This window comes from Aphelocoma coerulescens, chromosome 4, assembly GCF_041296385.1.
Source record: "Aphelocoma coerulescens isolate FSJ_1873_10779 chromosome 4, UR_Acoe_1.0, whole genome shotgun sequence".
NCBI lineage: Eukaryota > Metazoa > Chordata > Aves > Passeriformes > Corvidae > Aphelocoma > Aphelocoma coerulescens.
The window spans coordinates 6,112,705-6,126,944 of record NC_091017.1 but is presented as its reverse complement, the minus strand read 5'-3'; the positions used below and the strand labels follow the sequence as shown (position 1 = coordinate 6,126,944).

The window sequence follows — 14,240 nt, the reverse complement described above, 5'->3', positions numbered from 1 at the left end:
ACAGCAGAAACTTAAATCATTACATGTTTCTTGGAATCAGCAATATCAGCTCTAGGAAGAAAAAAAGAAAGTGTCTTTGGAGCTGGGACAAGGCAGCAGATTTTCATTGTTTACTCCAACATTTCATAAGCAGCTTCCTTTGTCAGGCAACAATTGATGTGCCATGTATCATTAAAGAATGAACCGATTTATAAATAGCATGAATACAAGGAGAACCCCATTGTTCTTATTTGTGCTGGTAAATAAGAGACATGCCAGATAAGACTTCTCTGAAGTGGGTTTCAAATTCCCTTACTAAATTTAAGGCCTTCCACTAGCCAGCTTGGCTAGAGAAATAGCACCTTCAGTGTCTGGCCCCACCAGGCCACCCTTTTTCCTCTCTCAATCAGATGAGGAGTGACACCACACCCCTGAAGCAGTACCCAGCCCAAGGAACGCAGGAGTGACACAGAGCTACCTCAGCCACACTACCTAGCCTGGGCTGAGACAAAAAGCTCCACATCAGCTATTTACACCATGCAATCCTGGGTTTGTGACCATGGCTGCAGTTCATACTGAGTCAAGGCAAAATGTCCTGTGATTTTCTTCCCAGGAAGCCAGGGCCATTCATTCTGCCTGTCTTCATTAATTTCCAGATCTTTACTAAGCCAGCAGCAAGCATTGTCTGAAACCCCCACATCTTGCCTGAATAAAGAACCAACAATCTCCCAGCTTGGAAGTCCAAGACTCCCAACAGTGTCAATCATGAAGTACTCACAAGATGAAGCTACAAATGCTCAAGTGCAGAAGAAAACCCAGTGTCTCATTTCTCCCTTTCTGCAAATGAAGACATCTCTTTTGAGAGAGTATTAACACTCCCAGGTAAAAAGCACTAACAGGATCACTGATCTGCCTCTCCAAGTATTTCCATTTTCAAATCAATACCATCACTAAATCTTTCATTTGAAGTCTATTCACTCTCCTCATTTACAGCCTTCTCCTCCTTTCCTTGGAAAGCATGAAGCTATTTAAAGCATATGAAAGATGTTGAACTGAACGAGGAGTTCACCTCCCGAAGTGTTACCCCCTCTCAACTGGCAGAGATAATATATACATACTATATATGATATATAGAGGGACTGCTGGTTCCTAGCAAACCCACAGCTCCCTTCAAGGAAGCCACCCACTGAAGGGTTAAACATGCTAACTGGAGATCCTGTCTAATTCCTCCTAATCCCTGGTAACACAGCACAGAAGATGAGGTATTGTCCCTGGGTTCCTGTTATTGCTGCCAGACACAAACCAGGGTACAACACACGGCCACCCAAAATATCCCGCAGCACACGGTCCTTGTTTGGGGAGGCAGGACTGAGGGGAGTCATGTGGTGTGCAAGTGATGTCAGTAGGCATTAGTCATGCTACATTAAATATAAAATCATGATGGTGAAACCCTCAGCCCTGCCCAAGAAGTTAAAAGAGAATTTATGTTGGAAAGCCAAGAGAAAGGAGTTTAGCAATTGCTGAGGGGTTTTTTCCTAGCAGGAACATTTAAAAAGGTATAGAATGGCAGACTGAAGGGATCCCTTCAGGACACCTACATTACTCTTTTTTACATGAGATCAACAGTGATGATGGTATTAACCTAATTATTAATACAACAGGGGGAAAAGCTAAGACTGATCACAAAACACATTCACACAATGTCAAATATTATCTGGTTTGTCACTGATAGATTACAAATAGGATAAAAGTCCAAAATAAAATTAAAAAGCAGGCTTTCAAATTCATCAACTACCACCCAAAATTACACCATCTAGCTGTAAAATACACTGGAACAAGCACTTGGGTTTTCTTTACAAATCTCAATTATTTGGTATTTGAAGAGAACTTTACCTCACTACTTGCACTTTTCTGACACACACCCCACCACTTTTCTCTCCATATAATAACAAACACAGAAACATACACAAGATAAAAGCTAGAGCTAAAAAAAATAAGCCACAAATTGTAAATAAACCTCTTTGTTTCCTAAACTTTTTGCTGTTACTTTACTGAAAATAACAGAACCCTTCAAGTTTCAAGGCATGTCAGCTGCTTTGAGTTCAGGAAGGGATTCCCCACAGTCCTGCCATTGCAAAGTTCTGCCCTTGGACACTTTGTTCACAAAGCACTTACACACAACCCTGGGAGTTGTGCAGTCAGTGGGTCTTTAGTCTGATCCCATAGGGCAAACCCCCAGGGATGGATGAGAAATATTGCAAAGACACTTTCTTCTTCAATTAGAGCACTAGGTGAACCTTTTCCATATATTTGATATTATTTGAAAAAAGAAATAAAATAAATTAGGGAAAGAATTTAGAGAAAAAATAATCACACCATTTCCCAAGGACAAGGATTAATTCACTTCCAGAGCAAGTGGTTTCATGCAAGTCTGCTCTTCTTTTATACTGCCTGCTGGCAAGACAAAGCCTGGTCACTGTTTCAAAACTGTAAATATCTCTATTTCACACCAGGTATCTGTCACCCAAACCCATTGCTGGAGTCTGTACTAGACAAAAGATCTATTAACTTCCTTACTCCCTCTCTTCTCGCCAGTCTCAGACAGCACATTTAGCACTGGGCAGCTCCCCATGCTCAGTGGTTCACTCACATGCCACGATGAAATTAAGATGATTTCTAGCATCAGGGCAGAGAGTGTAGCAGGCAATGAAGAATAATCATGTAGACATTGGTAAGAATATCCTATCACTGTTTTTCCCTTTTCTTTAACCATAGGGAGACACAAAACCCAACATACTCTTCACAAGAGAAGGAAGAAAAAAAGTACACAATATTCATGCTTTTCCCCACCCCAAAAAAAAAAAAAATCCAAACCAAAACCAACAAACAAAACCAACCAGAAAATAAACAAAACTTATACCCAGGTTATGTATGCAGAGAGCTGTCAGATATAGTGACATCAGACCTATTGGGCTTTGTCTGCACACCTGCATTGATGTTTTACAACTTTTCTTGGGGGAATCTAAAGTCAGCCAGTCTTCATCTCACCATGTATATACCATAAAAGAGTTGAACACATTATGGACCAAAGAACACTTCAGTTTAGTGGCTGTAAATACTCCACAGGCTCCCACACATTTTTTGTCTCTCATCAGTGTTCTCGTTACACCACCAGTCAAACCATCACCTTAAAACCCAGGACTGGAATAAAACACTAAACCTTCTGGATTACACATTTGATGTGCAGATGACACAGAGCATGAGTGTGCTTTAAGGTGGGTTGCTCATGTACTTGGGCACTGGCTAATCTTTTATGAAATAAGATTGACAGCAAACTCTTAAGACCAAAACGTGTGCACCGCATACATCAGACCAAACCCCAAAAACACTGCCATCCAAAAGAAATGTGGAAAAAAAGCTGAGCTGCTTATTCAGCACCCACTGACAGTCAGCTTGCACAAGGAATGTCACTGCAGTAGTTCTTGTGTTGGACAGCAAAAGCCTTCTAGAGAAATCCCATCAGTTAAGAGAAAGACTGCATATGGTTATGTTTTTGAAAGTTGAAAGCTGATTATAATTTATAATACATTTATAGGGAAGCACAGTAAGCTAATTACATTTGGGAGAAGACACATTTTAGAGGCTATAAAGACTCAACCAGTAATAGGAAATTCTAACTCCCAATTATGCCTCTCAATGTTCTTTACAGAATAAAACATTTGCTTGTGATTTCAGACGCCGTTTGTATTCAACAATGTAAAAGTTGTTTGCAATTTCAATGCTTGTTCTCTTCCCTGCTCAGCAAATACTCATGTTAAGTGTTTCTACAACGTGTAAGAATATTGCAGCCCTATGAGTCTTTCCCCAGTCAAGAAACTCTGCTCACAATCAGGAGTTGAAGGGTTATGATCCAAATACCTACTGACAAAGGCCTGACCCTCAAAACAACTGTACATCAAGACAAAGTATGACATAATAAAAAGGAAAAAATTATAAAGGTGTATCTTTTAAAAACTGCTGGCAGTTGTACAAAGACATGCACAACAGGAATACTCTCATAAAAATAGCATTAATTATTTAAACCAGCAGCACTACTAAAACTGGTCATTTTCCAATACACCACTGTTTGTCAAAACATGACCATCAGCAGCACATTGCACACACACCAGGACGGGATCACATCTCTGAGATGGAACAGTGCTCAAATTCCCTGACAATCACTTCAGAGATATCTGTCACTGCCAGTATAGGAGAGCAAGGTTACACACCTACACAGATCCTACCTAACCTGCAGAAGAAACAACAAAAAAGCAGCTATGAAGAGAAAGAATCCACAGCTGCCAAGTAAGAATCAGAAACACTGCTTTTGCTAAAATCAAACAGAAAAAAAACCCCAAACCTGCAAACCACAGTATCAAAACTAAGACTTAAATCCCAGGAGGAAGTATAGCTGGGGGATCTGTAGGGCTGTGCAGTGCTGCAGGAGTATGTTCAGCCAGAGAGGGAAATAACTGAACCACTACACACTACCAGCATCCTCTGCTGGCTGACCCACTCAGCAGTGCCAGCCCCAAATTTCCAAGGAATGGCAAGTCAAAGGCTCATGGTGAAGTGTGGAAGGCAGCTCCAGGAGATGCTGCAACTTAAAGCAAACACAGGACTTCTTTTCACACCTGGCTTCTCAGTATTGCCTCAGAAGACAGCAGGAATGGTGGGAATGATCAGCTCTGTGACTCAAGACAGAGCAAATAAAACACTTGTACTTCACAGATGACATTTCAAACCTCTTTTCCACCCTTTGCTTTTCAAGTCAAAGGCAGAAAACCTTTAAAGACCCTTCAGTCAAGGCAAATGGCTTCGTGATAAGGAAAGTTTCCAACTAAAATGTTACACTTTCACCACGTGTCACATCCAAGAACAGAAACAAGACCATTTTCATACTCATCAGTGAGTTAGGTAAAAAAGTAACCTAAACTGGAGGTGTGTGAGGAGACCTACCATCCCAGGGACTTAGCCAGGCAGGGATGGCAAGAACTTCCACGACTAGAGACACTACATGAGCTTTTCAGAGCCAGTTCTCGTGTCCAATACTGCAACGAAAGGCCAATCATAACCCCGGAATTGCACAGGAGTAAAAAGACAGGCAAATAAGTACTGAATAAACCTTTACCTCTGCTCGTTGTGTGCGGGGCAGAACAGACGACTTTTCAATGGCATAAACATCCACCAGGTAGAGTCGTGCTCCTTGCTCCCTGTCCAGAATGGCAGCGGTCTGGATGACCCCAGTGCGGCGCCCGATGGTGAAGAGGCGTCCAAGGCGCTTGTCATCACACCGAACGGACACAATGTAATATTCCACCTGCGCCTCGGAGCCCCGCGGGCTCGCCGCTTCCAGGGATATCACGTTTGTCCCAATGGGCTCGCCCTCTTTCAGGATGGTGATGTATTTGGGCTGAGTGAAAACAGGCCCGTCAAGCCCTTGCAGAATTATAGTCATCTCAGTGGTGGATTTTCTCCTCTCGGGGCCGAGGTCAGTGGCAGAAACGATGAGATTGTAGATGAGCTGAGAAGGCACCAATGCTGAGGCTACTCTTAAATCTCCGCTGTAGCGATCCACAATGAAGGTTTCAGTATCTCCATTGACTATCTCATATTCCACCTCCCCATTGGCACCCTCGTCAGGATCCGCAGCAATAATTGTGGTTAGGATTGAACCGATCACAACCGAGGGGTCAGCTGCGAGGGCGTTTTGTGATACGAACACAGGGACATTGTCATTTTGATCTGTCACCAGAATGGTCACGTTCTTGAGAGCAAATCGCCTGGACTCCACAGGAACAGCCTGATCAGTGGCTTTGACTGTTAACTCAAAGAGATTGGCAAACTCCCGATCGATTTCAGCATTGGTAAATATTGTCCCTCTCACTTCATCTATACGGAAGTGATTCCCCCTTGGCATCTGCTGGATGATTGCATATGTTAGCTGCCCGTTAATATCCGCATCAGGATCGTGAGCAGTCACAGAAATTACAGAGCTACCCACAGGAACATTCTCAACAATTGATTTAAAGATGTCTCCCGGAGGAAAGTGAGGAGGGTTATCATTGAAATCCCTAACATGTATTACCACTGACATCGTAGAGGACCGCGGGGGCCTTCCTTGGTCTTTTGCTGTTATGTTTAGCTTATACAGAGATTGTGTCTCAAAGTCCAGTTTCTTGGCAAGAAAAATACTCCCAGTGTTGGGACTGATGCTAAAGGTCCCGTGATTGTTTGTCCCTGTAATGCTATAGTGGAGGTCAGCATTATCACCTGAATCAGAATCAGTGGCAGTGACAGATGACACCAGTTCACCAACCCTCATATTTTCCAAGACATCCACTAACAAGGTTGATTTAGGGAAGGAAGGGCTGTTGTCATTTTCATCCAATACATCAATGCTCAACATGCAAGTTGAACTTAGGGAAATGGCTCCAGAGTCTACTGCTTGGATGACAAGGGAATACGAGGCAGTAGCCTCATGATCTAGTCTGCCTACTAAGGTCACTTGGCCCGTGCTGCTATCTATTGCAAACTGATTTTCTTCATTTCCCTTAATTACAGAGTAGTGAATCAACCCATTAACCCCTTCATCAACATCTGAGGCAGAAACTCGCAGCACCTGTGTCAGATTTGCTGCCAATTCTGATATAGTAGCTTGATAAAGATCTTTCAAAAATTTGGGGGCATTATCATTGATGTCTTTCATGTAGATCTGCACAGTTGCCTGATCCTTTAGGGGCTTCGGCAACCCCTGATCTGTTGCTATTACTGTGAGACTAAATACTGCAGCTCCCCTCTGTCTCATAAGAGCTTCTCTGTCAAACTGATGAGTGCTTCTGATTTCCCCAGTTACTGTGTTCAGCTCAAAATCTGGCTGCATATGCTCAAATGAATACCTGACCTCACCATTTGGCCCAAAGTCTTTATCTACAGCATTTATTTTACCCACATACGACCCGCCTCTCTGCTCCTCTTCAAAATAAAACACATAATTGGTACTGTTGAACAGGGGCCTGTTATCATTTACATCCTCCAGAATCACAGTAACGTTCACAGTAGCATTGAGTGGTTCTACTGCTCTATCAGAGGCAACAACCAGCAAAACATATCTTTCCTGAAGTTCACGGTCCAGTTCACTTTTTATATACAGCTGACCATCTGGGAATATGCCAAAGGCATCCCCAGCATTTCCTTCAATTATACAGTAAGCTATTTCACCGTTCACTCCCGAGTCTTTGTCAGAAGCCTGTACCTTAAAGAATCTGGAATTTACAGGCTCTGACTCCAAAATAGTAATTTCATAGGAAAGCTGGTCAAAAACAGGCGGGTTATCATTTACATCATGGACAGAGACAGTCAGGATAAAGTTGGAAGACAGCTGAGGCACCCCCATATCCGAGGCCAGGATTTCAACCTGGTAAGACCCAGCATTTATGTCAAGTGGCCCCGTTAAGCTTATAGCACCAGTTTTTTCATTGATTGAGAACAAGCCCTTTGGGTTTTGCTTAAGGCTGTAAAGGACCATGCCATTAACACCTTCATCAGGATCAAGAGCTTTGGCCTGGAATATGGTATGCCCAGCCTTCCAGTTCTCAACAACATTTACACTTTCCACCACGTGAATGAAGTGTGGGGAATTGTCATTTAAATCTCTGACAGTTATATTGACCACGGCATCACCCGTTATCGCCCCACCTCTAGCAACCACCTTCAGCTGGTAAAACGCCTGCTCCTCCCTGTCAATAATACTGGCTGTGGTGATCTGCCCCGTCACCCTGTTGACGGCAAACACGCCCCTCTGGTCACCTGTTGTAATGAGGTAACTGATATTGGTGTTGAGGTCCATGGTGGAAGCAAAAACAGTACCCACGTGGTAACCCAGGGCAACATTTTCAAAGACAACAAAACTGTACGTGCCCTGGCTGAAAACAGGAGGGTTGTCCTGGGTGTCCAAGACAGTGATGGTGACAATGGCTTGGTTCTGTGACTGAAGATGGCCACCATCAGTGGCCACGATCTGCAACTGGTAAGCAGTTTTCTCCTCCCTGTCGAGGGCTATTTTTGTTGTGATGACCCCTGTCTGGCCATGGACCTGAAACCTGGAGGTATCTCCAGCTGAGATGCTGTACTTGACTGTCCCATTGGGTCCCAGATCGGGGTCCGCAGCAGACACGGTGGTCACATAGGTTCCAGCTGGCTCATTCTCTTGGATATGGGCAAAATACTGAACGGGGTAAAACACAGGGCTATTGTCATTCACATCCAGGATGGTCACATTAACTCGGGCTATAGAAGAAAGGGGAGGAGAGCCCAAATCAGTAGCCAAGACGTGCAGGGAGAAGTGAGACTGCTCCTCCCGGTCCAGCTGTGAGATGGTGCTGAGCTTGCCCAAAACCGGGTCCAAGCGAAACATCTGGCGAGGGGTCACAGAGGAGGGGCCAACTGCTGCCAGGGCTGGCTCAGCTTCCTGCAGGGAGAAGCGGACGGTCCCATTGTCCCCCAGGTCCCCATCAGTGGCACTTAGGACAAGCAGCTCAGTTCCTGATGGGGAGTTTTCAGCCAGGGACACCTGGTAGCCCTCAGGTTGACCGAAGCGAGGTTTGTTGTCATTGACATCCAGGATGGTCACAACCAGCTGTGCATAGGAGAATTTGGGCTGCACCCCCTGGTCACGGGCACTGATGTTGAGCACCACCTGAGAAGCAGTCTCCCGGTCCAGCCTGCTGGAGCTGGACGTCCCTGCAGTATGCCCGGCCGTGCCACCCTCAGGGCCGGCTGTGGTGACCAGCCCGCTGTGCTCGCTGATGCGGAACCAGCCCAGCTCGTTGCCCGAGACAATGCTGTACTTGAGGTTGGCGTTGAGGCCCGAGTCACGGTCTGTGGCACTGAGGCCCCGCACGTAACTGCCCAGGGGCACGTCCTCACTGATGTTCACCCTGTACACCGACTGCCCGAAGACAGGCGGGTGGTCATTGATGTCATTCACAAAGATCACCAGGCTGGCCACCGAGGAGCGGCTCACGGGAGCTGCCACCGCTCCGTCAGGGGAAAAGACAGAAGTGGGGGAGCCTGGAGGTGGTGGTGGGGCCCCGTAGTTATCCGCCACTGCCACGGTAAGGTTGTAGGCCGGGATGCGTTCCCGGTCCAGCGCGGCCGCTACCTTGATAAGGCTGAGGTTGGGTACCTTACTGCTGTGCACCTCAAAGTGCCGCTGCTCGTTTCCCGCCAGGATCGACACGGAGATGTTCCCGTTGGCCGCGGGAGAGTCGGCATCGCTCACCGTCAGCAGGGCCACCACTGTGCCAGGGGCCGCGTTCTCATCCACAGAGGCAAACCGGGAGGTGGCCGGGAAGTAGCGGAACTTCACCCGGGGCTCGTTGTCATTGACATCGAGCAGGCGAATGAGGGCCTCGGCCCGGCCGCTCAGCGCTGGTACCCCTCGGTCCATGGCCTGGACGGTCAGCGAGTACTGCTGCCGCACCTCGTAGTCCAAGCGCTCACGGATGCGGATCACCCCACTCTCAGGGTCCACCTCGAAGGGGAGGCTGCCAGCCCCGTCCCCAGCGCCGCTGCCATCACCTCCCTCCAGGCGGTAGCGGATGTCAGCATTGGTGCCCTCATCAGCATCAGCTGCGGTGACCTGGAGAACGCTGGCCCCAACAGGAGCATCCTCAGGCACTCGTGCCTGGTAAAGTGTCTGGCTAAAGATGGGTGGGTTATCATTGATGTCCTGGACAGTGACGTTGACCTGAAGGTACCCTCGCCGACGGGGCTCGCCCTTGTCCTCCACCTGCACCAACAGCTGGTAGGCGGGGGTGGCCTCCCGGTCCAGCCCTCCACGGGAAACCAGGTGCAAGAAAGCTCCCTCACCGCTGGGGTTGAGGGTGATGTTGAGGCGGAAGCGGCCCTCCTCGTTGCCGGCCACAATCCGATAGGAGCCGTGGTCCACACCATTGGTGCCACTGTCGGCGTCGGTGGCAGTGTCCAGGATAAGCTGGCGCCCGCTGCCCGTGTCCTCCTTGAAAGTCACCACGATGGAGGGGTCGGGGAAGACGGGCGCGTTGTCGTTGAGGTCGAGCACCAGGACGCGCACCTCGCTGGGGTAGGTGGGCTGGCTGGAGAGCACCACCAGGTCCACCACGTCGCTGGCCAGGCTCTCGCGGTCGATGGTGGCGCGGGTGTGCAGGGCGCCCGAGGTGGCGTTGATGGCGAACAGCTCGTGGTGCTCGCTCAGGCGGTAGGTGAAGCCGGGCCGGGTGGCGATGGTGCCCACCCAGGTGCCGGGCGGCTGCTCCTCCAGCACCCGGAACACCTGGCGCGGCTCCGCGGCGGCGGCGGCTGCGCTCCCCAGCGGCGGCAGCAGCGGCAGCAGCAGCGACAGCAGCAGCGGCGGCGGCGGCCCGCGGGCGGCGGGGGGGCGGCCCATGGCGACCCGGGGGCGCAGCGCCCCGAGGGGGCGGCCGGGCGCCGCCGCTTGCCCCGCTCCCGCTGCCCTGCGCGCCGCCTCTCTCGGCACCTTCGGACGCTGCGCTCCGGACGCGGACGGGAGCGGACCCGGCGGCGCGCCGCGCTCACGGGACGCTCCGGCTCTGCCTCTGCCGCCGCTCCTCCCGCCGCCGCTCCGGGGCTGGGGGGCGGCCGGGGGCACCGCGCCGCATCGCCGCTCAGCAGCCGCCGCCGCTACCGCCGGGGGCCCCGCGGCCCGCCGCTCCCGCGCGGTGCCCGCCGCCCCGCCGGCATGCCCGGGCGCTCGGCGGCCGAGCCGGTCCGTGATCCGCGGCCGCCCGGACCCAACTTTGCCCGGCGCTCATGGATCCCGGCCCTCTTGACGCCCGGGCCGGCTCCCCCCACGGCCGCCCATTGGCCGCCGCGCCGCCCCGCCCCGCCCCCGGCCCGCCCCCCGCACCTGAGGGGCCGCCCCGGCGGGACCGGGACGAGCGGGCAGGGAGGGGGAGCCCGGCCGGGCGCGCCGGGAGCGGGGCGCGGGTCCCCGGGACGGTCCCGCCTGGAGCGGGGAGCGAGCCGGGAGCTCGGCGGGCTGGGCGCAGCGGGTCGGGCTGCCCCGCACACCGGGGGTGGTGCCGCCGCTTACTTTGGAGGCAGTTGTGGAGGGAACTTGCGGGACCCGTTATCCCGGGAAGATGCGGCGCTGGCCGCGCCTCCCGCGGGCTGGCAGCGCCCTCTGCTGCCCGGCCGCGCCTGTCACCGCCCGGCGCGGCTCTCGGCAGCGGGGGAGCATCCCCGGCATGCCGGAGCATCCCACGGGAACCGTGTCCTCGGTCCAGCGAGCGAGCGCCACGCCCGACCGAAAGCCCCCACCGTCCTCCATCCCAAAAAGCCTGTAAAACACCGAGGAAGCTCCTTTCCCCTGCGGTGCTGCTGGAAGCAAAAGTTTTCATTTTGCAGGCGTTGACCGTTAAATACAAGCGGGGTGGAGAACACAAATCTATAGATAGCAATTAAAGTGACAAGGTAAATGCAGCATAGCCACCTGATGGATCAGCAAATTACAGAGTTTATTTATGCCTGCGAGGGAGTTAAGGAACCTGGTAGTGTATTTTCCAGCATGGAAAAGTCGGAAAAGTGAGAAAAGAAGTGAAAGAAAGGGAGGAGAATGTAGAAGGATAAGGTGTCGAATGCAGTTTGTTCCCTACTAGTACCCTGGATATGATGAAAAAAGGGAGATCAAATAGGCACTAGCACCAATCTTGACTGGAAGCAGTAAGGAAGAAGAGGTGGTTCCTGTTCCGTATTGTCATCTAGCACAAAGAGATACCTCGGGCCAGTAACTCCTGCAAATCCTCTAGGGGTGGAGCCTTACGCCCGCGGCCAGCCCCGACCCTGGGGACACTGCAGCCAGCTGTGAGAGACGGTGAGGTTGAAAGCCTGGTGCCCAGCCCTTCTCCCTGCATGGCAGTGCTGTTGTCGCAGGGAATCTTTCCTCTGGCACACAGCTGTCCTCAGCCTGTATTTAGTTTTTCGCTTTTCGGCGTCTGCTACGGACCGGGAGAAGGACTTTTGTGCCTCGAAGTGCTCTGCTTTTCCTAGCTGCACTAGTTCAGTAGGAGATAAGTTATCCACAATCTATCCTTGGTGTGAACACCTCCTGCTCTCTTGCAAGGAGCTGAGCAATAAATCCATGGGACAACTGAGAATGGATCGTCTGTGCTGTCGCCTGCCTGGATCCACAGCGCTGCCGCGGTCTGCACCAGTTCTTTGATATTTAACTCCACCTACAGGCGCGCATCGACCTTTGCCTGCAGCCAGCAAAAGTGCTTTCTTCAGGTGCTTTCTTCACTTGTATTACAAAAATGCTCGCAGATTAGTTGATCCAGCAAAAGCCAACAGTGATATTCACAAAGAAATAAGATTATATAGGCTGGAGAGGGAGGATTACCCACATAAGTTAACATCAGCCTCCACTAGAATAGATCTTCAAGCATTCACCACATCTTAATCACTGGAGTTTTTTCTCACTACACGGAATTTTTCACATCTGCCAGGTAAATTTGACCTCCAAGTCAAAAACACAGCACTGAGAAATATTGTGACACCCCCTGAAAGAGACTTTGGTTCTTTCCCTAATGAATAGGTCAGAATGAATCACTAGCCAACTATTTTATGTGTGGAACAGGCATAATCTTTTCCTGACATTGTTCAAGCTTTTCCGTGCCCACAGTTTGTGGTTTTCTCTGGGCTCTTCTCTCAAATGTCAAAATAAGAAATGCTGCTACAAAAGCACGAAAATTCAAATATATGAAAGCAAAACACCAGCCTTTTAAATACTGTACATCAGAGGTAAGCAAAATGGCTAAAATTCTGTGGAAAAAAAAGAATATCCAGAAAAGAGGAGACTATCTAGACAATGGGACTTAAAGCACCATTTTTTTGCTACTCTAGAAATCTGTAAGTAATATCTGTCAATATTAGCTACCAGAATTATGATGTGTGCCCCTTCCATTATATTAGCAGAAAATTATACATTGCAAAATTTTGCAACTGACATGAGAATGAATCAAACAAAATCTATTTTCCAGTTTACAGGCCATGTAATTTAATATTTGCAATTATATCAATAATTTGATATGATAAATGCAAATATCTCTGAGTTTCTTCAAAAACATAATTTGCTTAAGCCTTTTGCACCTGTAGATGTAAAGACGTTTTTCTGGATATGAATCATTCCCAAAAGAAAAAGAACACCCTTTGAATTTCTGAAGTGCTTCAATATATCAAAATTCCATTTCGTAGGATTCAGCGAGTGCTTTTCTAAATCCAAATGTTTATAAAAATTATACAAAACTTTACAGACAATTTTCAGTTGCCAAAACAATTACAGGCAATTTCTTAAAAATAACTTTCTCATTGCAGCTGTATTATATTTTTTTCTGTGAGGTATTTCAAAAGTAGCCAAACTTAGAAGGTGTTTTAAAAACAACTGTGCTTTTTAAAAAGTTATTTCAATGGCTAAGAAAAAGCCCATTGAAATTGTAGCAGCTTTGGTAGGTATTAAGCAATGCCTTTATTATAAGGTCTGCTCATGTCAGTGGAATTACTCTGGTGGTTCATCAGCATAAGTGGGTTGAGTTTTGACCCCTTTTAGATTAACACATTTAGACAGAGTTAAGAGTGTGCTAAGAAGCACTCCACCACTCATAACTTGCAGGAATGGAAATAAAGTGAAGAAAAGGTCATTTTTGCACTTTTTGTCTTGCCTCCAGCTCTGTTGATAACACCTCCCAACACTTCATCAGGCTTTCACCTCCAGATATGGAAGAAGCAATCTAATCCCAACACTGTCCAGCTCACACTCCACTGCAAAGTCTTAATAACGACCTCAGTGTCCACTGTCAGCAGATCAACACATCTGGCTGTCACGTTTAATGTGCTTCCAATGCTGTTTTGCCTGAAGTGGGCCATGATGCTGCTGAAATGTTGTGCTGGGAGGCAGAGACAGTACAAAAGCGAAGGGCTGATGAATGAAATGAAAAGTTATAGGGAAGGAAAAAATTTGAATCATTTTTTTTTCCTTGGGTAAGTCAAATGAAAGTTGAATGCATACCTATTATCTCACACAGCCCTCAGAGGTCCCAGGGTTGCAACTGGATATCACAACAGGGAGAGAATTTTATTCTGCAGCCAGAACAGGAACTGGTTATGAATTCAGCAGACCTGGCAGGTAGGTTTCTGTGTTTTGTATTTGATGAGCTGAAGGTAAG

General features: G+C 48.6%; 1 protein-coding gene across 1 annotated transcript in view; it reads right to left on the bottom strand.

Annotated features, from left to right (window-relative positions):
• Window positions 1-10,447, bottom strand: part of FAT4 (FAT atypical cadherin 4) — a 123,877-nt gene extending 113,430 nt beyond the window's left edge. Inside the window, exon 1 of the mRNA XM_069012308.1 lies at window positions 5,150-10,447. Coding sequence (XP_068868409.1) covers window positions 5,150-10,447 — 5,298 coding nt within the window. The remainder of the gene's footprint in view (window positions 1-5,149) is intronic.
• Between the last annotated feature and the right edge of the window lie 3,793 nt (window positions 10,448-14,240).